Here is a 24,495-nt window from a genome sequence, read left to right as displayed (position 1 = left end):
CTGTGCCCATCGAATCTGTCTCTGGTTGAGAACTCGAGCCGTTCTCCAATATTCCAAGTTCTTGTGATCCGTGCACACCTGAATCTTGTGCTGGGCCCCTATTAGTAGATGTCTCCACTGCTGAAAGGCTGCGTAAATTGCTAGCAGTTCGCGGTCATACACCGTGTAGTTTTGTTCCGACTTGCTCAGCTTCCGCGAGAAGAAGGCGCACGGTCTCCAGGCGTGTTGGCTCCCTCCCGGCTGGAGCAACACCGTTCCCACCGCCCGGTCTGAGGCGTCTGTCTCTAGCCTCATCGGCTTCTGCAGATCCACGTGCAGGAGCTGCTCCTCTGACGCGAACACCTTCTTTAGCCTTTCGAAAGATCGTTGGGCACTTTCAGTCCAGACGAATTTCTTTTTGCTACTGAGACAATCCGTGATGGGTGCGGTCAAGTGGGCGAAGTTCTTGATAAACTTCCGGTAGAAGTTGCTGAACCCGAGGAACCTCTGCACATCCTTTCGTGTTTTGGGAGTCTTCCAGTCCAGCACCACCTGCACCTTGCTGGGGTCCATAGCTAGGCCTCTGTCCGACAACTTGTATCCCAGAAATTCCACTTCCCTGGCGTGAAATTGGCACTTCTCCAGCTTGACCCACAACTGGTGCTTCTGCAGTCTCTTTAGCACTTCCCTGACGTCCTCGACATGCTGTTTCTCATTGTCCGAATAGATTAGGATGTCGTCCAGAAATGCTACGCAGTTCTTGTACAGCAGGGAACCCAACACGTGGTGCATGAAGGCTTGAAAACAGGCGGAGCCTGACTGTAATCCAAATGGCATGACTAAGTACTCAAAGGCCCCTAGGGGGGTGAACATGGTGGTTTTCCATTCGTCCCCCTCCCTCATCCTAATCAAATTGTACGCTCCCCGGAGGTCCAGCTTGGTGAAGATCTTTCCCTTCCTCACCCGTGTTAAAATGTCATCAATTCTGGGCATTGGGAAGGTCAAGGGTTCTGATACAAGGTTTAACGCCCTATAGTCTACAATCAATCTGGGCTCATTCGTGTTCTTTTTGTCCACAAAGAAAACTGGACTGCCCCCCACTGCCTTAGATTCTCTTATGAAACCTCTTTTCAGGTTCTTGTCAATAAAGTCCCGCAACTCCTGCATCTCCTTGTCCGACATGGCATGCAGCTTGCTCACTGGCAGCTGAGCCCCTGGGAGTAAGTTGATTTGGCAGTCAAAGGGCCTATGTGGTGGCAGCCTGTCCGCCTCCCTCTCGCTGAAGACCTCCTGTAAGTCAGCGTACTGTGGCGGCACCTCTCCTCTCGGCTTCAGTGTCGTTCCTGCCACTCTGGCCAACCTCAACCTGGGCTCCCCCCCCTAGACATTGTTCCAAACAGTGAGCTGACCCAAAGGTGACTGTCCATTGATGCCAAGCCACCACTGGATCATGTAGCACTAGCCAGCTCATGCCTAATATTATCGGGGGTCCCGCCAGTGTGGCCACATGAAAGGCAATGGTTTCTGTGTGTCTGGAAACCCTCATTCTCATTGGTGGGGTTTGATGTGTCACCTCCCCTCCCAGCAGCTCCCTGCCATCTATCGTGGTGACCTGGAGGGGAAAATCAAGTGGCAGCAGGTGGAGTTGGTGCTCTAGTGCGAACTCCTTGCTAAAAAAATTACAGGAGCTGCCTGAATCCAGCATTGCCTTCACCTTGACTGGGTGCCCATTTGGGAGTTCTAGCACCACCTCTATCACTATTGATGCCTTGGGTGGGTCTGGTTGGGGCACTTCCATTAGTTGCTCGCCTGGCTGTTGTGCCCCCCTGCGGGCAGCCAAGCGTTGGCGTTTCCCTGCACCTTGTCCTCCACCACCTCCTCCTCGCTACCAGCGGCTCCCACCATCCCTTGCCAAGCCTTTCTTTGTGGACAGGCCCTGGCAAAGTGTCCTGGCCGTTGGCAGAGAAAACACTTCTTGGTGCTTTTGCCAGCCTTTCCCTCCCTTTTGCATCCTTGGTTGGCGCTTGAAACCTCTCTCTCGCGCGCTCCATCGATTTCCATTGGCTCAACGGACCCGGAAGGCTGCCTTGGCATCTCAGGAATGCGGTAGTCAGGGCAACGCTCTCCTCTCCCTTCCCGCCTTTCCAAAGCGCGCGCTTCCTGCCGAGCTCCTATCGCAAGCGCAGCTTTGGTCAATTCGTCCATAGACTGCGGGCGGGGCGCGCAGGAGAGCTCGTCCTTCACGGTTGGGGACAACCCCTCCTCAAACAGCATCCGTATAGGCGGGTCATCCAGGTCCCATTCGAGCCGGTGTATTAGCATCGCAAAACGGGACCAATAGTCTCTAATGGATAGGTCCCCCTGCTTGCACCTCATCAGCTCCCGCTGAGTCACACTCTGCCCAATTTGGCTTGAATACATCGCGTCCATAGCCTGGAGGAACTTCCGTACGTCCCTCATGGCAGCATTCTGCGTGGCCATTAGGGGCCTGACCCATTCGCACACCCCATCCTGAAGGTGCCCCACAATATATGCCACCCTCTCTGCATCGTCAGCAAAGTCATCGTGCTGCAGTTCCAAAGCGTACTCTATTTCCGTTCGGAATGCGTTATAGTCCTGGGGCTTCCCCCCAAACTTGTGTACTAGTCCCGGCACTTTCTTTGCCACTGGGGTGGGTCTAACCTGCGCATCCTGAGTTCGCCTTTCATCCAGCCGCGCCGTCAGCAGAGCTACATGCTGTTCCAGGTCCCGGTTCCTCTTCACCAAGTCCTGCACACTCGCAGCTTGCTTCGCTGCACCGGCACCTCCAGTCTGGCTCAGGGTCCCCTGCCTGTGCACAGATAACTTCAGGGACTGACGGATTGCTGTAATGGTTGTAAGGGGTTACTTGTGTGTAAGCTGCCTTCAATTTCAGTTAGATTGCCTGGTTCACCATCCCTTGGCTGACAGCCCACACTCTGTGGCCGGTCAGTCGCTTGCAGAATCCGTCAGTGGGCGTTTCTTGAACCTTTTCCAGCATAAGAGCTGTTTGACGCCAAGTCTCCTCCTACTTTCCCTGCGCGGAACTCGTCTGCGCAAGTAAGGGGAAGGCGGAGGCGTGTCAGCGCTCTCCCCACTAGTCTCTGGTGAAGGGTCTTGGAGCCCTGTACTCCAAATCCTCCATCTCATTCTCTTCTCTACTGGTGTTACGCTGAATTCCTTCCCCCCTGCTGGTCCCCTCTCCTGCATCCCTTTGGAGCCCTGCCTCCACCTCTCGCTCTGATGTCAGTTCCCTGACATTAACCAATGTTAATCCTGTCTCCTGAAACCTCTCTCTCTCAATCACTGTTAGATTTTTCTCTAGAACCTTAGTTTTCAGCTTATTCAACTTAAATCCCGCAACCTGACCAAACTCTTGAATCAATTCCAATACTCTTTTAGTACTAGATTCTGGCTCCTGTAATGTCAATACCAAATCATCAGCAAATGCTTTCAATTTGTACTGTTTAGCTCCAACTTGTATACCTTTAACCAATTGGTCCTTTCTAATCATATTTAGCAAAACCTCCAGGACTGAAATAAAAAGCAATGGGGAGATTGGGCACCCTTGTTGTGTTCCTTTCTCAATTTTAAACTCTTCTGTGACTACATTATTCACAATTAATTTAGCTTTTTGTTCTGAATAAATTGCACCTATACCGTTTTCAAAACCTTGGCCTACACCCATTCCCTGTAATTTTTTCTTCATGAAACTCCAAGAAATATTATCAAAGGCTTTCTCCGCGTCCACAAATATCAAAACTGCTTTGGTGTTAATCTTCACTTGTAATTTTTCTAAAATGTTAATTATATTTCTCGTATTGTCAGACAAGTGTCTCCCCGGGAGAAAGCCCGCTTGATCTTTATGGATTTCTTCTACTAGTACCTTTTTTAGTCTTTTAGCCATAATATCAGCAAAAATTTTATAATCCACATTGAGCAAAGATATGGGGCGGTAGTTCTTAAGCTGTGTTTTCTCAGACTCTGTTTTCGGTATAAGTGTAATATAAGCATGCTTCCATGACTCTGGTGCCTTTTTCCCTTCCAAAATTTCATCGCAAATTTCCTTTAAAGGCTGTACTAACCATTCTTTCAAAGATCTATAGTATATTGAAGTCAAACCATCCGGCCCTGGGGATTTGCCTAATTGCATGTTCTGAATGGCTCCTTCAACCTCCTGGTCTGTTATTTTATAATTCAACATTAGCTTATTTTCTTGAGAGATTTTTGTAATCCATTTATTTTCAAAAAACGATCAATGCCCATTTGTTTCTGGGTTTCCTGTGTATATAGTTGTTTAAAATACCTCTGAAAGCACTTTCTAATCTCCACTGGATTCTGTATATTTTTTCCTTCTACTTCCAAATTTGTAATAGTGTTAAGTTTCTGTCTTTTTTTCATTTGCCAAGCCAGCAGTTTTCCACATTTATTTGCCGATTCAAATGTCTTTTGTCTCATCTGTTTAATTTTCCATTCTATTTCCTGGTTCATCATTTTCATATATTGTACTTGATGCAACTTTATCTCTTTCAAAATCTCCTGCAACTTTGGTTTCGCTCTCAATTTCTTCTCTCCTTCCTTTATTTTCTCCAAGATCTTATCTTTTTTCTCATTTTGAATTCTCTTTTGAATCGTATTCTGTTGTATCAAAAATCCTCTCATAACCACTTTGCTTGCGTCCCAAATTACTCTTTTTTCAACAGTGGTGTTCATATTTATCTCAAAATAGTCTCTCAAGGTTTTTTGGGCCTTCTTAATCACTTCTTCATTCCTAAACAAAGTTTCATTCATCCTCCATCTAAAGGAACCAATTGGTGTTAGTTTCATTTCCATCTTCACAGCATTATGGTCGGAGCAAGTTTTAGAACAAATTTCCACTTTTCTGATCTTCGGGGCCAGCCCCCTAGTTACCCAAATTTGGTCAATTCTTGTCCATGTCATTTTGGCCTCAGAGAAGAAAGTTCCCTCTCTTCCCAAGGGGTTCTTAGTTATCCAAATGTCAACTAAGTTCATATTGTCAGTCATGTCAAAAAACGTTTTTGGTAGTCTACCATCTTTTGTGACTACCTGTCTCTATGCCTTGTCCATATTAGTAGACACCACTCCATTCATATCTCCCATCAGAATCATGTTACAATCCAAATAGTCCATCAGAGTCTCATGTAACTTCTTGAAAAATTCCGATTTTCCCGCATTTGGTGCATAAATGCCTACTATCAAAAATTTCCCTCCTTGTGATTGAATTTCAATTGCAACAAATCTTCCTTGATCATCTTTAAATAAAAATTTCGGTGATAGGCTCTCCTTTGCGTAAAGTACTACTCCTCTTTTTTTAACTTTGTCTGATGAGATAAAGTCATGTCCTAATCTTTTATTACTCAAAAACTTCCTGTGTAGCCTTATCACATGTGTTTCTTGTAGACAAATCAAGTCCAATTGTTCTTTTTTTAATAAATGAAAGACTCTCCGTCTCTTTTCCGGGGAGTGGAGTCCATTCACATTCCAGCTTAATACTTGCAGTGCCATGATGTAGTTACTCTGCTTCTCCTCCAACAGCACCCAATGCTTGATCTAGTTCTGTCAATGGTGTTGGTTTCCCTCTTTTTGGTGAACTTCTGTCCAAAGCTCCTGGCTCTTTTCCAAGTTCTTTCTGCAGGTCTTCTCCGTGATTTCCCAAAAACTTTTCTTTTTCCTCAACTGATCTTATTTTTATCTTTCTTCCTTCAAAGCTGAAGGATAGGCCTTGGGGAAATTCCCACATGAAGATGATTTTATTCCTTCTCAGCAGGGCAACCAAATCTCCAAAATTGGACCTAAGGTCCAAAAGATGTTTCGGAATATCTTTAAAAATTTCCACTCTTGACTGCAGAATTGTCAAAGTATTCTGAAAGTGCAGACCCAAAATTTTATCTCTCTCTTCTTTAGATCGGAGGGTAATCAAACAATCCCTTATTTTGTTCTTCTTTCCTCCTCTTCCCAGTCTGAAGGCCCTCACGATTTTAAATTCTTCTTGTTTCAAATCCAACTTCTAAAACTCTGCAAATTTCTGTGTCAGAAAATCTATCAAACAGCCCTTCTCCAATTCAGGTACAGCTCTAATCCTTAAATTCGTCTGTTTTTCCTTAAGTTCAGTCATAGAAAGCGTCAATTTATGGTCCTCAATTTGCCTCTGTCGATCTGGGACTCTCTCTGTTTCCAGTTGTGTTAACTTAAATTCCACAGCAGCAACTTTTTCCTTAGCTTCATCTGTGGTCTGTCGGGTCAAAGTAGATTCCTACAGCAGTTTCTGAATAGATTCTGTATTAGTATTCACCTTTTGTCCCAAGCTATTTAAGCTTTCTGTATTTAAGTCAATTTTAGTGGTTGCTGCGTCTACCTTCTTCTTTGTCTCATCCACTGTCGTCTTTGTCTCTTCAACCTTCTTATTTGTCTCTTCGACCCTCTTGTTAAGTTGGTCCAAAGATTCATTAATCTTGGCTAATGCAATCGCTAAAACTTCTTCTGATGACATTCCACTAGGCTTAGACTGTGTTGGTACAGTCGCAGATGGGGTAGAGAGACCAGCGGCTGATGGCCTTCGCTGCCAAGTCTTCCCAGACCTTGTTATTTTGTCTGGGAGTGACAAGTCTACCTTTTCTTTCCCATCTGCCATAACACTTAAACAATAGAAGAGCCAAGGTCAATCCCAGCTACACAGTTTGTTTTTACAAGTGGAAAATTCCCCTCAATTTCAGGAACTTCCTCTAGGGGGAAACAGTTGCAATAGTCCAAAATAACACCTTTTAAGCTCAAACAAAGCAAAAAATGAACAGTTCCAATTTTTTGTTACTTTCCAGTTACTTCCTTACAGAACTGTCACTGTTTTGATACAGAAGATTTGTAGACATTACTCTTTCAGATATAGCATTATTTCAAGGTTCAATTAAACACTCGCCTTCCTGTTACACTCTTTGATGAAAGTCTCCAAAAGGGGGATTCTGGGAGTTTTGCAGGATAGGACAAGAAGGCACTTAGGCTCTTCAGCATGTACACCAAGGGCTGAGCTAATGAGCTAATGACCCTTCACAATAATTAATATACAATCCAGCACAATTCTGTGTATCTTAACTTGACTTTAATTACATAATAATGAAAGTTTTCTATTACAGATGCATGATCATAAACATTACAACTGCTTTATATGGACTAGTCAGCTTTGTAATGTTTATCAAATCGTTCTGAAAGAGCTCTTAATATATTTCCTGGCCTTTTTTGATGTTTATCCCGAAGATTTTCAATTGCAGTCTTTGTCTGTTGAAAGAAGAACAAAGGAATATTGTATTATATCAATATATTGCAAAATGGATATTCACAGTTATTCATATCTGTGAGGAAAAAGCTAAAGGGATCAGAACCATTAGAATAAAGAATCCCATTTTTTTCCAGTTACAGGGGTTTTTTTTTACCAAGAGCACTGTATGAGAATGGCAGAGATACAACCAAACATAAGTGCCTTGGGCTTCTTGGTACGTATTAGTTTTCCTGCATGGTTCTTACCTCCAGCTATGTGAGGAAAACGGCAGAAATGCTACTGAGTTATATTTCACTATGCTCAGTACTATTTTTCCAGAAAAAGAGGTGCCTGAACTCACTATGAACACCTCCCTCGTTTTCTTAGAATGGCAATGGCTGACAGCGCTAGTGAGAAAAAACAGTCACCTCCTGGTTCCTTGCCTGAAAACAGCACAGCAGGGCATGGGTAAAATAGTAGAGTAGAATGGAGTCACATTCACGTACAGAGTTGCAATAAATCAAATGAACATCAGAAGTTCTTCAGTAATAGTTTTATTGAGGATTAGGAGCGTACAGTGCTTACTGGGTCCCCCACTGGGGAGGGGGCTTGGAGGAAGCCTCTGGGGCAGATTCTGGGGCATATGGTGGGCAGAAGAAGTCCTATTGCATGAGCAGATCTTTGTGCAGCACTACATAAAATGCATAGGTTTTTCGTGGTCTCAACAAGTTCCGGAGAGGGAAAGCTGAGTGATGAACATAATGCACAAAAGTCTATATAATGAACCCGATCTCTGGTCATATAGAATGAGCAAGTCAGTAGGCAGAAACCATTTTATAGAACTGAAAAAGAGAAACCAACGGGGGGGGGGAATCCTGCTTTTTTACTTCCAGGTGTAGAGTTAACTTACTTTTTCAGCCAGCTCTGCAGCTGTTATATTTGGATCATATGGGATGGGTTCTCCAATATATGTCCTCAGTTTCACTGGAAATCCTCCATATACGGGAAGGTAGAAAAATCGTGTTTTCTCATATAACCATCTTGTCAGCCCTATGTATGAAAGGGAAAAGAGTCTGTAAGAAAGCGATCCCATATCAAATTTGAAATTAGTTGGCATTCTGAGTTTTTAGCAATTCCAGTCAATCCATCCCAGAGAGGAAGCGTATGAGTCCTTTGGAAAAGAAAAAGCAGCATATTCTGTCAGCTCTTCTCTGCTCTTTAAAAATCAAGGTCATAAGTTGTAAAATAGACTGCAGAATATGGTTTTTTTCCTGCTCAGTTCCCCTCCATGTTGGGGTTCCTACCACTGTTATAGATTATAGCTATCTTTTAAATCTAATAAAAAACTAAGCAAGGGCATGTTCACTCAGTCCTGAGACAGGCAGCACAACTTTTGCAGATCAGTGTACACTGAATAAACTCTACTAGAAAGTAGTAAAAAGATATTCTGTTTCTAAAAAAATGTATATTATAATAAAATGTTTATTGCCTGAAAGCAGATTTCTTGATCAACCAAAGTACTCACTTGACTTTCCAATATTCCTGTATGCTTCACAAATGTTTTGTGTAAATATAGGGATGATGGGCTAAAAGAATAAAATCAAAAATCAAAATCAAAAGGTAGCTGAGAACAGGAGAATTTCTTCACTCCACCTGCTCCACCTTAATTTTGGTTAAGGACTAGGAATAATGCTCCGCATCTGGTATTGCAACGACAAGCCTGATGTAATTGACTTCAAATTGCACATGCTGTCCCCCAGATTTTCAAGAATTGAAGAGGAAAAAAGCTATTTTTCTTTTTACATTTAATTGATTTTAATAGCTTTAAAACAAAAAAGAGCAGTGGTGGGAAATACAGATATCATTTGACCCCCAAAGAGGGGATTTGCCATCCTCAACTACTTAGGATGCTAGATCAAGGATATCAACAGATTACGTCTTATCTAGGATAATCCTGAAGGCAATGCAAATTGCACAAAGATCACTCACCACTTTTGCCTCCAAAGCTATCCGAGCGAAACCTGTGCGGTTACCCCATATTATGTTGTAGTCAGTACTGAAGTTTCCTTCTCTACCTCCGCCAGGGGAAATGCCCAGTGAATGGCCTTTCTTCAAAATTTCCACACATTCAGCTTTACTGAAATCTTTCAACCCGGCCGCATCTAAGGCCGTCTTCCACCCTGACAAAATAATACCCAAATAGAAGAAGAGTGTGGATACAATACAAGTGTCATTGTTCCAAAGATATTGCACTATTATGGATCACAAGCATAGCTCTCTGCCAATGCATTTCAATTAGGATTTCATGGAGGGGGACTTTCTGCTAATTCCTCTTTTTCTCAGATGTTCTAACAGTAGGCTTTTTTTTGGAAAGCACATTGAGTGGGGTTGAGTGCTGAGGTGGCCACATTTTAGACATGTGTTCCTCAAGTCAAGTCTGTAGTACATTCAAGTTTGCATTATGATAAAAATACAGTTCATAGTGCTTGCCTCACCACCCAAAACTTCAATCCCTTTAGGCTGCAGAGCTTTTGGATATAGTACATACACACACAGAGAGAGATACACACATGGCACAGAGGAGGCTATGCTGGTGCAAAACAGCAGAGATTCATCTACAGATATATGGGTGGAGAATATATGCTGCATTAATTAACCAGTGGAATACCCCCAAAGAGACACTTTGGGCTCCTTCCTTCCTTCCTTCCTTTCATGAGCTTTCTGTGGTGTCATCAGAGGAAGATGATGTGGGGGGAGAGGCAGTGGAGGGCCATGAACACTACAGCAAGGGTGCCACATGTGTTTGACTGCAGTGTCACATGGGGGCATAAAAGCTGTGTGTGGGAGTGCTTGATTGGCCATGTGTTTGGGTGGGGCCATGTTTTCTGGGATCTGTGTGCAGATTTGGTGATTGGTTGGACTTGCTATGAAAGCCACGGACATGTCTTTGGGGCTTCACTTGGGCTTCTGCCCTTTTCCTTAGCTGTAGCTCCCACCCCATCCCAGCTGCCACAGAGGATTTTGCACAGGTGGTTTGCTAGTGCAGATGCTCCCAAGCAGAATCCCATTCTTTGTGTTGTTCTTTCCAGTAATGAATAGCCATCTTTACTAATGATTGAATTTTGCAAAACTCTTTGTACTTGAGGAAATCATAAACTCAGAGACGCATTTTCCTAAACCTTGTCCTATTCTAGTATTAAAGTTAGCAGCAATTATTATATGAGAGCCTGCAGTTACAGCATAGAAATCAGATGACACATTATCCAGATTCCTTCAGTTCTTAGATCCCTGAGGAAGAATGTAGACAAGTTGTACAAGAAAGCATGAAATTTCTGCATGGAAGCAAAGGAATTGTCTTGCAATCACTAGAATGAAAGAAGAAGAAGAAGAAGCACTCTCATAGCTGTTTTGAGGTCAGGTCAGGTTTTCCTGCAATCTGTGATCAAGGGCCAAAAGACCCAGGTTGACATGCTGTATTGGAAACATAGCCTGATTCAAATACGATGCCTGAAACATTATTGGGAGAAGAGGTTGATGTTGTCAATGGTTAAAAGCAAGCCTGCAGTTTCCAACTTATTTCATGTGTTGTTTTTCACCTGCTTGCCTGATACACTGTTTTATATTTTATAGCATTGTTTTATATCTTATAGCTTTATTTTATATCATATTTCACATATTTTAAGAAAAAAAGCATGGGTTAAATTTAATAACTTACCTGGAAACCGATATATGCTATGATCACATACTGAAAAGCACTCTCTCCCTGTCTCCTTGAAAAGTTTAGCGATAAGGAAGAAATAGTCAATAGTACAAACTGGGTGATAAAAGATAATAAGCACTGGTCCTTTAGGGAGATGTTCCATGCCAAAAACTTCATAACCTGGAAATAATATAAAATGCAATAAATAAATGTTATTTTGTTGAAAAATAAATGGAATATTGCAATCTTTTATTGGAAGAAAACACTGTGGTTCAGAAAACTGAAATTTAAGATCAGTTAAAAAGCTCTCCTATATGTTGCAGCATTCTGGATACTAGGTTGTCATCCACATGGGCCAGAACTTTTTCTGTTGTGCTCACATAATAAATGATATTTCTCCTCTGCTGGAATCTTCATTCCTTGCTTAATTTTGGGCGTAGGTGGAAAAAAAATTGCCTAGGCTTTGAGTGCGCTAAAACTGTGACTTGCTGTTTCAATCTCCTTGAAACTTTCATCAGGGGCGTCTTAAGCATATGCGTTGCCGGAGTGTAAAGATCCGCCTGGCACCCCTAGGTTGCCCAGAGTTGTCGACCTTTTTTTAAGGGGGGACCCCAAAGTTGTTGACTTTTTTTTAGGAGATAGTTGTTTATCTTTAGAATGGTTGCAGACGCAGTGACTCGCAGTGCCAACTAACGGGGGTTCCAGCGCCCAACACACAGGGGCGTACGAACGTGGGTGCGGGTCCCATGCTAGGGGGGAACAAGATATCAGGCAGCCCAGTCTGCCTGCTGCCTCCACACCGCCCGCTGCATGGCGGCTAACTGCTTCAACTGGGATCCATTCGCTCCTATTCATCGGATTTGTTGCTGCTGTCGGCACTGTTGGCACGTGGCGGATCCTGTCCAGAGATGTTTCCTCTGCTGCCACTTCCATTCCCCATTGTTCTGCGCTGGGACGTCACGTTGAGTGGTGCTGGGAGCGTGTGATGACAGCGGAAAAGCCAGCAAAGGAACTCACAGCTCAGCACATGCAACAGGATGCATCGTGCAGCACCCACAACGTTACATGGTGCTCCGGGCATGGCACTGAAACAGTTAGCTGCCATGCAGCTGGGGCAAGAGCCGACAGGCTCTTCTGCTGCGGGCAAGTTGGTGCGAGTTTGGGATTGAGCGTTAGAGTCCGGGGAAGAGCCGCCTGCAGAAGACAAACTCTGATGCGCTCTGCTCCACTCGGCTGTCGGCGGCTCTTCCCTAGACTCCAACGCTCAGCCCTGGACTCTCAGCCTGGCACCCCTGTGAGCCCGGCGCCCGGGTGCCATGCACCCCTAGTGCCAATGGTTAAGATGCCCCTGACTTTCATATGGGTTATAATACTATATTTTCCTGAGCCTTTTTTATTTGAAGAACAGCATTACCCTTCCTTGCAGAGTGTTGCACATTCTTTTCCCATCCCTAAGAGCTCTAATTTCAGGCATCTTCAGGCCATTCTCTGAATCACCTTATACAATGTGAAAAAACAATTTCCCAGACAGATGCACCTTGACCATGTCATAAGTAGCCAGAGGGTTTCATCCTTATGACCCAAGCTTGGTTTTAGTAATGTGTTTCTGATTCATGCTCCAACATCTAAAGCAACATTACACTCTGGGATGCAATGGGAACATAAGATGGATCCTCTTGATCAAGCCAAAGCTCTCTGTATTCCACCATCCTGTTTCTCACAGTGTCCATCCAAATTAGCAGCCATCACCACATCCTTTGCTGACAAATTCCATGGTTTGTGTCCAGAGTTTATGCTTCAGGGTTACCTAGTGATGCTCAAGAAAATTGCACCCTCAAAGTCTCACTACACGATGATATACTCATTAAATTCGCTGTGTACCCACCACACAGTTAAAACTGTAATGGTAACTATTGTTCCAGGGCCTCAAGTCTGAAATTCTGATGCTCAGTCCTATGAAAGTATTGGAGCTGAATTATTGGTATGAAAGAAACATTTACTCACCATGCCATATCTTTCCAAATATATCTAAAACTTGAAACGTAATTTGCTTTGGCTTTTTCCAAAATTTGGTATCAAAATCAGTTTCTTGCTGGTTATTCCTCTTCTTGTAGACATATAGTAAAAATGAGATTGCACAGACAAACAAATACGTCATTATAACGATTGAACAAGGCAAAATCAGAAGCATACGCAACCACCAAGAGTGAGCCACTGAGCTCAGGTATTCTTCCAAGTAAGGAAAACTAATCCAGTTTCCCAGTATTTGAGTAAAGCAGCTCATGGTTTCCTGATATGAAGCCCCACGTGTATGCCGAGGAAGGAAAGAAATCCAGTTAAATCTTCTTTGGTTTTGATGGTATTTTCAACGACTGTTTACCTGGAAAACAGAAAATGCAGTATATCAGTTTGAAGTGCCATTCCAGAAGTGTTCATGATTACATGAAATCTCCTGCTATGTAATATTTTCCTAGTTTTCCCCACTGTAACTTGCCAAGTAGATACAAGTAGATGCAAAATGCCAAGTGTATGACTCCATTTATTTCTTGTAAAGCAAGCTGGTTTCAGTCCACTGCTGAAGTATTAAGGAAAGTGAGAAAGGGTCACTTCTCTTTGAGTCAGCAGAAATGGTTCCCCACCCCCTAAAAGTGCAGCTGCATACATCTTGTGACTGTCTTCTTTGTGTTGCTGGGCAAACTAACACATACCCCAGGATAGATAAAGAACTCAAGTTTCAGCATTCACTGTTGTGGGGCATTGGAGACATGGATACTGTTGGAATGATCTGGGGAAAATGTGTCGGATTTGTGAAGAGCTTATCTGATGGAAGTTAGACACATTGCAAGACGTCTACACAGAGGGAACTCTGGCAGTTGCAGGACTTTTTTGAGCAAGTGGACTTTGCACTTTCTGTGTGCACTTTTCCTCAGCAAAAACTTTATATGTTGAAACGCTCTCTGGGCTCAGAGAGTGAAGACTTCTTGTAGCAGAGACAGTGTGTGTCTTTGTGCCCCCAAAGTAAAAGTGATCTCTGCTACACAGTTGTTTCTTGTACTGAGGCTATCCACTTGACTCAAATTATGTGGAGCGAACACAACACCGAACAAGAGGGAGGGTGGGGGAAATAGTGAGCTGATGGGTGGCAGCATTTTGGAATTCACTGCAAAGTGCCTCTTTCTGGGGATGTGAAATGGAATAGCATCATTGCTGCCAGAGAAGAACAGATGCCGAAGGCCAAACCTGTTATTACTGTCTCTAGAACTTCTTTCCGGTTGGATTATTGGGGACCATGCCACAATACACAACCATTGCATTTATGTTTACAAATTACTAAGTCATCCGAAAACAGACCTTTACATAGTTGAATTTTTATTTTACTCTATCTCCACTACATCTTTCAACAAAAAAGTATGGGAAAAGAGACAAAATTCTTTGGTGATCAGCCTTCTTTATGGTCCAGCTCTCACTTCCATACATCACTACTGGGAAAACCATGGCTTTAACCTTTGTTGGCAAGGTGATGTCTCTGCTTTTTATGATGCTGTCTAGGTTTGCCATCGCCTTTCTACCAAGGACCAGGCATCTTTTAATTTCATGGCTGCTGTCACCATCTGCAGTGATCATGGAGCCCAAGAAAGTAAAATCTCTCACTGCTTCCATTTCTTCCTCTTCTATTTGCCAAGAGGTGATGGGCCCAGTGGCCATAATCTTAGGTTTTTTGATGTTGAGCTTCAGACCATATTTTGCGCTCTCCTCTTTCACCCTCATTAAAAGGTTCTTTAATTCCTCCTCATTTTCTGCCATCAAGGTTGTGTCATCTGCATATCTGAGGTTGTTGATATTTCTTCCGGCGATCTTAATTCCGGCTTAGGATTCATCCAGTCCAGCCTTTCGCATGATGAATTCTGCATATAAGTTAAATAACCAGGGAGACAATATACAGCCTTGCCGTACTCCTTTCCCAATTTGGAACCAATCAGTTGTTCCATATCCAGTTCTAACTGTAGCTTCTTGTCCCACATAGAGATTTATCAGGAGACAGATGAGGTGATCAGGCACTTCCATTTCTTTAAGAACTTGCCATAGTTTGCTGTGGTTGACACATCAAAGGCTTTTGCATAGTCAATGAAGCAGAAGTAGATGTCTTTCTGGAACTCTCTAGATTTCTCCATAATCCAGCGCATGTTTGCAATTTGGTCTCTTGTTCCTCTGCCCCTTCTAAATCCAGCTTGCACTTCTGGGAGTTCTCGGTCCACATACTGCTTGAGCCTGCCTTGTAGAATTTTAAGCATAACCTTGCTAGCGTGTGAAATGAGTGCAATTGTGCAGTAGTTGGAGCATTCTTTGGCACTGCCCTTCTTTGGGATTGGGATGTAGACTGATCTTCTCCAATCCTCTGGCCACTGCTGAGTTTTCCAAATTTGCTGGCATATTGAGTGTAGCACCTTAACAGCATCATCTTTTAAAATTTTAAATAGTTCAGCTGGAATATCATCACTTCCACTAGCCTTGTTATTAGCTGTGCTTTCGAAGGCCCATTTGACTTCACTCTCCAGGATGTCTGGCTCAAGGTCAACAACCACACCACCTAGGGTATACGAGACATCCATTTCTTTCTGGTATAGTTCCTCTGTGTATTCTTGCCACCTCTTCTTGATGTCTTCTGCTTCTGTTAGGTCCTTTCCACTTTTGTCTTTTATTATGGTAATCTTTGTACAAAATGTTCCTTTCATATCTCCAATTTTCTTGAACAGATCTCTGGTTTTTCCCATTCTATTGTTTTCCTCTATTTCTTTGCATTGCTCATTTAAGAAGGCCTTCTTGTCTCTCCTTGCTATTTTTTGGAAATCTGCATTCAATTTCCTGTATTTTTCACTATCTCCCTCGCATTTTGCTTGCCTTCTCTCCCCCGCTATTTGTAAGGCCTCGTTGGACAGCCACTTTGCTTTCTTGCATTTCCTTTTCATTGGGATGGTTTTAGTTGCTGCCTCCTGTATAATGTTATAAGCCTCCATCCATAGTTCTTCAGGGACTCTGTCCACCAAATCTAAATCCTTAAACCTGTTCCTCACTTCCACTGTGTATTCATAAGGGATTTGACTTAGATTGTATCTTGGGGCCACCAGGTGGCGCGTTGGAAGATGGCCAACAATAACATCTCTCTGACCCATACGAGGTAATTCAGGGGCTGCTATGGGAAGTAGGCAGCCTTCCCTTCCCCCAGGATGTGGTGGGACCCTGTCTTGCCAGCGGTGTTCACAATGCACCCCCTGATCCGAGAGATGGGGGTGCCGAACACTTGGCACGAGCCCTTGGTGAAGTCAGCTCTTCCTGATGCCGATTCCAATTAGCGCGTGCTGGTTGCTTCAGCTCGGAATTATAATTGGAAACATATGATTGGAAATGAAGCTGAAGCACATATATCAAGTAAAGCTCGACGATAAGGCTGCTGAGTAATGGATCTCTGTGACCGGGAGCGACGGATGGATAAGTAAATCTTTTGATGTGTCACCACTAAGAGACTGTATGTTTAGAACGAAGGGGGGGGGGGTTGGAGGAAAACCCCTTTTTCTCCCTTTATATGATGTGATAAAATAACCCTCCACCCCAGAAAGAAACAAGATTGTTGCGTTTTTTAAGAATCATAAGCAGGATTTTAAGAACTGTGTGGGGATGAATTACAACAAGAGAGAAGATGAACGGTGAGAAAGTGGAAAAAATTTTTGACGCAGTTAAAAAATGGCGTCTCGCCAAGACAGGCTTGCCGGAGAAAGAAGGATGGGGGAGGAGAATCAGGAATGTTGGAAAGAGAAGGAGTGTTGGAATTGAAAGTTTGACCTGACAGAGCCCTCTGACCTATTTGATTTACTTGGCTAGCCTGGAAAATAAAGGACAGACCGAAGATTAATTTGTTTATGGAAGCGTTAAACAGAGGCTGTCCTGGACTGATATAGCTTTTGAAGAATACAAAACCCACACAGAGACGCCAGCCTTCAGTCTGCTTGTGAGAATCATCAGAGATCGCAAAGAAAGGAATATATGACTACAACAAGATGAGAAAGAAAGTAATGAAGGACTATCCGGATTGAACTGGATAGAACTGATTAATTAATGCAGTAAAATGAGTGATGTCTGGACTTATCCGGAATTTTGGACTCGTGCGAAGCTTGATATATGGGTACCCTCAAAAATTTAAAATTTGGCTGTATAATTTGGAACCAATGTGATTTGAACAATGTGATGTGATTGGCCTGTTAATAAAAAATATTTTTTTAAAAAAAGACTTAGATTGTATCTTACCGGCCCAGTGGTTTTTCCTACTTTCTTCAGTTTAAGCTTAAATTTTGCTATAAGAAGCTGATGATCTGAGCCATAGTCAGCTCCAGGTCTTGTTTTTGCTGAGCTTCTCCATCTTTGGCTGCAGAGAATATAATCAATCTGATTTTGATGCTGCCCATCTGGTGATGTCCATGTGTAGAGTTGTCTCTTGTGTTGTTGGAAAAGAGTGTTTGTGATGACCAGCTTGTTCTCTTGGCAAAACTATTAACCTTTGCCCTGCTTCATTTTGAACTCCAAGGCCAAACTTGCCAGTTGTTCCTTTTATCTCTTGACTCCCTACTTTAGCATTCCAATCCCCTATAATGAGAAGATCCTTCTTTGGTGTCATTTCTATAAGGTGTTGTAAGTCTTCATAGAATTGGTTAATTTCAGTTTCTTCAGCACCAGTGGTTGGTGCATAAACTTGGATTACTGTGATGTTAAAAGGTCTGCCTTGGATTCGTATCGAGATTATTCTATCATTTTTTAGATTGCATCCTAGTACAGCTTTTGTTTCTCTCTTTTGTTGACTATGTTGACTTTCTTTCTCTCTTTTGTTGACTATGAGGGCCACTCCATTTCTTTTACGGGATTCTTGCCCACAGTAGTATATATGATGGTCATCCGAACTGAATTTGCCCATTCCTGTCCATTTTAGTTCACTGGTGCCCAGGATGTCAATATTTATTCTTGCCATCTCATTTTTGACCACATCCAACTTACCAAGGTTCATGGTTCTTACATTCCAGGTTCCTATGCAATATTTTTCTTTACAGCCTTGGACTTTCCTTTCGCTTCGAGGCATATTCGCAACTGAGCGTCCTTTCGGCTTTGGCCCAGCCTCTTCATCAGCTCTGAATCTATTTGTACTTGTCCTCCGCTCTTCCTCAGTAGCATGTTGGACGCCTTCCGACCTGAGGGGCTCATCTTCCAGCGTCATAAATTTTATATGCCTGTTGTCTTTGTCCATGGAGTTTTCTTGGCAGGGATACTGGAGTGGCTTGCCGGTTCCTGCTCCAGGTGGATCATGTTTGGTCAAAACTCTCTTTATATAAGATATTTATTGAAATTTTCCAGAATAATACATTGTAAAACAACAAAAAAGAAACAACAAAAATACAAATATATATATATATATATATATATATATATATACAACTAAAAAAACACATAGAATTTCCCTTTACTTATTTTCTTTTAACTTATTTTCCGGACCTCCTCATACCTCCCTTTCTTATATTCCAATTCAAATTATTAATTCAGGAAATCCTCACCATTAGTTTTTGCTTATTTCAAAACCTTATTTTCCATATCTCTTAAGGCATTACAGCTGGAAACCACTTAATTTCTGTCCAACATCATTCTAACATTCATTAATTTTACAATATTTCTGCAAATAGTCTTTAAACTTTTTCCAATCTTCTTCCGCCGACTCTTTTCCCTGGTCTCGGATTCTGCCGGTCATTTCTGCCAATCCCATATAGTCCATCATCTTCATCTGCCATTCTTCCAGAGTGGGTAGATCTTGTGTCTTCCAATATTTTGCGATGAGTATTCTTGCTGCTGTTGTTGCATACATAAAAAAAGTTCTGTCCTTCTTTGGCACCAATTGGCCAACCATGCCCAGGAGAAAGGCCTCTGGTTTCTTCAAGAAGGTATATTTAAATACCTTTTTCATTTCATTATAAATCATTTCCCAGAAAGCCTTAATCCTTGGGCATGTCCACCAAAGGTGAAAGAATGTACCTTCAGTCTCTTTACACTTCCAACGTTTATTATCGGGCATATGATAAATTTTTGCAAGCTTGACTGGGGTCATGTACCACCTGTAAATCATTTTCATAATTTTCTCTCTTAAGGCATTACATGCCGTAAATTTTATACCGGTGGTCCATAACTGTTCCCAGTCAGCAAACATAATATTATGTCCAACATAATATTGGACATAATATTATGTCCCCATTTAATGGGGACTGTGCCCATTTAATCATAGCAGACTTCACCGTTTCATCCTGAGTGTTCCATTTCAGCAGCAAGTTATACATCTTTGACAAAACCTTAGTTTTGGGTTCTAACAATTCTGTTTCTAATTTCGATTTTTCCACCTGGAATCCAATTTTCTTGTCCAATTTGTAAGCCTCCATTATCTGATAATAATGAAGCCAGTCTCGCACTTTGTTTTTTAGTTTCTCAAAACTCTGCAATTTCAATTTATCTCCCTCTTGTTCCAAAATTTCCCAATATTTTGGCCATTTGGACTCCATATTAAGTCTTTTAAAAGCTTTCGCTTCCATTGGTGACAACCACCTTGGGGTTTTATTTTCCAATAAGTCTTTGTATCTTATCCAAACATTAAACAATGCTTTCCTGACAATATGGTTTTTAAATGCTTTATGTACTTTAACCTTGTCGTACCACAAATATGCATGCCACCCAAAAGCATTATTAAATCCTTCTAAGTCCAGAATGTCTGTGTTCTCAAGAAGCAGCCAGTCTTTCAACCAGCAGAATGCTGCTGATTCATAATAGAGTTTGAAGTCTGGCAGGGCAAATCTACCCCTTTCCTTTGCGTCAGTTAATATCTTAAATTTTATTCTGGGCTTCTTGCCCTGCCAGACAAATCTAGAAATAACTTTCTGCCACTTCTTGAAACAGTCCATCTTGTCCACAATTTGCAATGTTTGAAACAAAAACAACATTCTAGGTAATACATTCATCTTTATAACTGCAATTCGACCCAACAAGGAAAGTTTCAAATTTGACCAAATATCTAGATCTTTTTTCACTTCCATCCAACATTTTTCATAATTATCTTTAAATAAGTTCACATTTTTTGCTGTCATATTAATCCCCAAATATTTCACTTTCTTAACCACAGTCAAACCAGTCTCGTTCGGAAACCTTTCTTTTTCAATTGATGTTAAATTTTTCTCTAATACCTTAGTTTTAACTTGTTCAATTTAAATCCTGCCACTTGACCAAATTCTTGAATTAAGTCTAAAACCCTTTTAGTACTAGATTCTGGCTCCTGTAACGTCAAAACTAAGTCATCTGCAAATGCTCTCAATTTGTACTGTTTAGCTCCGACCTGTATACCTTTAACCAACTGGTCTCTTCTAATCATATTCAGCAGGACCTCCAGAACCGATATAAAAAGCAATGGGGAAATTGGGCACCCCTGTCGTGTCCCTTTTTCTATCTTAAATTCTTCTGTAACCACATTATTTACAATTAATTTTGCTTTCTGTTCAGAATATATTGCACCTATACCATTTTCAAAACCTTGCCCTACCCCCATCCCCTGTAGATTCTTTTTCATAAAACTCCAAGAAATGTTGTCAAAAGCTTTCTCCGTATCCACAAATATAAAAACTGCTTTAGTGTTTATATTCACTTCTAATTTTTCCAAAATATCAATTATATTCCTCAAGTTATCAGACAAATGTCTTCCCGGGAGAAAGCCCGCTTGGTCTTTATGAATCTCTTTCATCAATACTTTTTTCAATCTTTTAGCCAAAATGTCAGCAAAAATTTTGTAATCCACATTTAATAACGATATGGGGCGGTAGTTCTTAAGCTGAGTCTTTTCAGTCTCTGTTTTTGGTATAAGTGTGATATATGCCTCTTTCCACAACTCTGGCGCCCTTTTCCCTTCCAAAATTTCATTGCAGACTTCCTTCAAAGGTTGTAATAAGCACTTCTTCAAAGATTTGTAGTACCTGGAGGTCAGCCCATCCAGTCCCGGAGACTTGCCCAATTGCATATTTTGAATGGCACCTTCTACTTCCTGTTCTGATATTTTATAGTTCAACATCAGTTTACTTTCTGGAGAATTTTTTTGTAATCCATTTGTCTTTAAAAATCGTTCTATGTCCATTTCTTTCTGTGGCGCTTGTGAGTATAATTGTTTAAAGTACTTCTGGAAACAGTTTCTGATCTCAGTTGGGTTATGTATGTTTTTTCCTTCCACTTCTAGATTTGTAATAGTGTTTAATTTTTGTCTTTTTCTCATTTGCCAAGCCAAAAGTTTCCCGCATTTATTCGCTGATTCAAATGTCTTTTGTCTCATTTGTTTGATTTTCCATTCTATTTCTTGATTCATCAATTCCATATATTGTGTTTGATATAATTTTATTTCTCTCAAAATCTCCTGCGACTTTGGTTTTGCTCTCAATTTCTTCTCCCCTTCTTTTATTTTCTCTAAAATTTTGTCTTTCTTCTCATTTTGACTTCTTTTCTTTATAGCATTCTGTTGTATCAAAAACCCTCTCATAACGGCTTTACTTGCGTCCCAGATTACTCTTTTTTCAACCTCAGTGTTCATATTTATTTCAAAATAGTCTCTCAAAGTTTTTTGGGCCTTTTTGTAAACTTCTTGATCTCTGAATAAGGTGTCATTCATCCTCCATCTGAAGGAGCCAGTTGCTATTTGTTTCATCTCCATCCTTACAGCATTGTGGTTGGAGCAAGTTTTGGGGCAGATTTCCACTTTCCTTATCTTTGGTGCCGTTCCTCTAGTTACCCATATTTGGTCAATTCTTTTTTTTTTTTTAATTTCATATTTATTAAGATTTTTGAATACAAATGCATAAATAAAAATTACTTATATCATAACATAATTTCATCTCTTCTTTGGACTCCCTCTCATCTCCCGCTCCCACTTACATCGTTGCAAAAGATTTTTTCCAAGCAAATTACCCACTTGTTTACAATATTTATCACCGCTCATTTAGGTAAAATCTAACAATTCTCCAAAATAAATTTATATTTTCCTTATTTCTCACTTATCATGATATTTGGTCAATTCTAGTCCATGTCATCTTGGCTTCAGAAAAGAAGGTTCCCTCTCTTCCCAAAGGGTTCCTTATTCTCCAAATGTCCACCAAATCCATATTGTCAGTCATTTCAAAAAAAGTTTTTGGTAGTCTACCATCTTTGGTGACTACCTGTCTTTGTGCCTTGTCCATATTTGTAGATACTACTCCATTCATGTCCCCCATCAAAATCAGATTATAATCTAGATGGTCCAGTAGGGTCTCATGTAACTTCTTAAAGAATTCAGATTTCCCCTCGTTCGGTGCATAAATTCCAACTATCAAAAATTTCTCTCCTTGGTGTTGAATTTCAATTGCCAGATATCTTCCTTGCTCATCTTTGAAGATTAATTTCGGTAAAAGTCTCTCCTTTGCATATATCACCACTCCTCTTTTTTTAACTTTGTCAGATGAAATAAACTCTTGTCCCAATCTCTTATTGATAAGTATTTTCCTATGTAGCCTCATTACATGTGTTTCTTATAGACAGATCAAGTCCAATTGTTCCTTTTTTAATATATGGAAAACACTTTTTCTCTTCCGAGGGGAATTAAGTCCATTACAGCATGTTTGGTCAAAACTCTCCACTATGACCTGTCCATCTTGGGTGGCCCTGCATGGCATAGCTCATAGCCTCTCTGAGTTATTCAAGCCCCTTCGCCATGGCAAGGCAGTGATCCATGAAGGGGTTGATAAGGGTATGTGGGCTTTAAACCACAGCTGTTTTGATTCCAATAATAGCTGTGTTACAGGGAGGAATTAATTTTCTGCTTCTCAGTGTTATAATATCTGAAAAACTGTAAGTGCTTAATTTCATCTCCGCAAGTAGCAAACATCCTAGCTGTGTTTTAAGCTGACAATGTAGAAACAGGCTAAGATTTTCATACAACTGGTTTTTACACACACATTCAGACAAGACAGCATTTCTCTCTCTCTTTGCTGACCCATGCACAGAAACTGACAAATAACACAACTACTAGCACATTTGCAAAACTAAGCAAGAATCATTTGTTGAGATTGCAGGGGGTTGACTAGACAACCCGTTGGGCCCCTTCCAACTCTACACTTTATGATTCTATTAACAAAAACTTTTACTTACATTCCCGGTAAGCCTAGATTGCCTTGACTTTGGTCACCTCTCTCTGAGAGCAGCAAAAGTCTTGTCTGGTGCGCTACTTTTTTGTAGGCTAATTTCCACCACTATGAAGACACGTCCCTTTTTGTGGAGGTTTAAAGAGACTGTGGTGGGTGTGCCATCTTTATGAAGAAACCAAGCATTGTGAAAAAGAGAGAAGACGTGGGGAGGCTGCTTCAGGGAAGTCGTGGCCATTTGTAATCAAACATGAAGTATGGAGTCACACCTATAATCACATTCATAATGTACAATTGCATATTGGGTCACAGAAAATCAGTTCTTGACTAAGTAATAAAGGTAGGAATTGTACTCGCAACACTCTGTTTGTGATTCAGTCATAGACTCATTAAGAACAAATATCCATGGCTTGTAAAAGCCAAACAGAACCAGAAAACATAAAAAGCACATGTATCTTAACCTCACTAGCCACTTCATGAATCTCTTCAAGAAGAGTTAAAGCTAATTAAAACTCATTAAAACCACTTTGTTGTTTAGTCGTGTCTGACTCTTTGTGACCCCATGGACCATAGGAAGACAGGCACTCCTGTCTTCTAAAAGGCAGATAAAAACCACAGGCTTTCCAGAGAGAGATGTTGCCTTGCAAGCTGCTGAGTCCCTTCCAGGCACTGTTCTACTTCATCGCCTGACATTCCTGAGAATATGAGGGAGCCCTGTTTGCTTTAGTGTTGAGGAAGGCAGTTGAGAGTGTTGAGGATGACACTTGAGAGCCAACCTGTCAAGTGCCTAACTTAATTCCCAATTCTATAGCAAGACTTTGACAGAAGTGGTGAGCATGCCAACTTGAAAATTCCTGAGTATTCAGGAATCCACCAGATACCATAAGTCTCTGGAAACAGACCACCTTAATGGATCCCCCAGCCTTATAGAAGGGCACTGCATCATCACTTCAAATTTCACCATTGAATTATCCTTCTCAGACAATGGGCTCAACACAAACTTCCCTACGAATGGATTTCTGCCTTCCTATTCCCAAAGATTTCAAAATAAGATTTATCCCAAAGATTTCAAAATAAAACATTACAAATGAGGTAAACTACAGAATACACACTCCACAAAGTAAGTTAACAAAAAACAAAACTTAAACATTTTTTTTAAACCACTGCTGCGTGAGGTCAAATATAAAATGCACATTTAAAACAGCATAACTAACTAACAAAAGAATAAAACATTATCATGAGCATGACACAGCTCTTTGGCAGGCACTAAGAGATGGGGCAAAATAATCCAATAGTTAGGGTTT

The 24,495-nt window shown here is 41.4% G+C and overlaps 1 protein-coding gene across 1 annotated transcript; it reads right to left on the bottom strand.

Annotated features, from left to right (window-relative positions):
- Positions 1-7,089: 7,089 nt before the first annotated feature.
- Positions 7,090-23,335, bottom strand: LOC307219861 (DGAT1/2-independent enzyme synthesizing storage lipids-like). The gene is made up of 7 exons (XM_079983375.1): positions 23,199-23,335; positions 12,972-13,347; positions 10,983-11,147; positions 9,257-9,447; positions 8,793-8,853; positions 8,178-8,317; positions 7,090-7,287 (listed from the first exon to the last, which is right to left on the bottom strand). Exons 2-7 carry the CDS (start codon positions 13,249-13,251, stop codon positions 7,183-7,185), a joined length of 942 nt encoding a protein of 313 aa, XP_079839501.1. The 5' UTR covers positions 13,252-13,347; positions 23,199-23,335; the 3' UTR covers positions 7,090-7,182.
- Positions 23,336-24,495: the final 1,160 nt, after the last annotated feature.

The sequence above is a fragment of the Podarcis cretensis genome, assembly GCF_951804945.1.
Source record: "Podarcis cretensis genome assembly, chromosome: 7".
Taxonomy (NCBI): Eukaryota; Metazoa; Chordata; class Lepidosauria; order Squamata; family Lacertidae; genus Podarcis; species Podarcis cretensis.
Note: the sequence above shows the minus strand (reverse complement) of the source record. Positions and strands in the feature narration are given on the sequence as shown.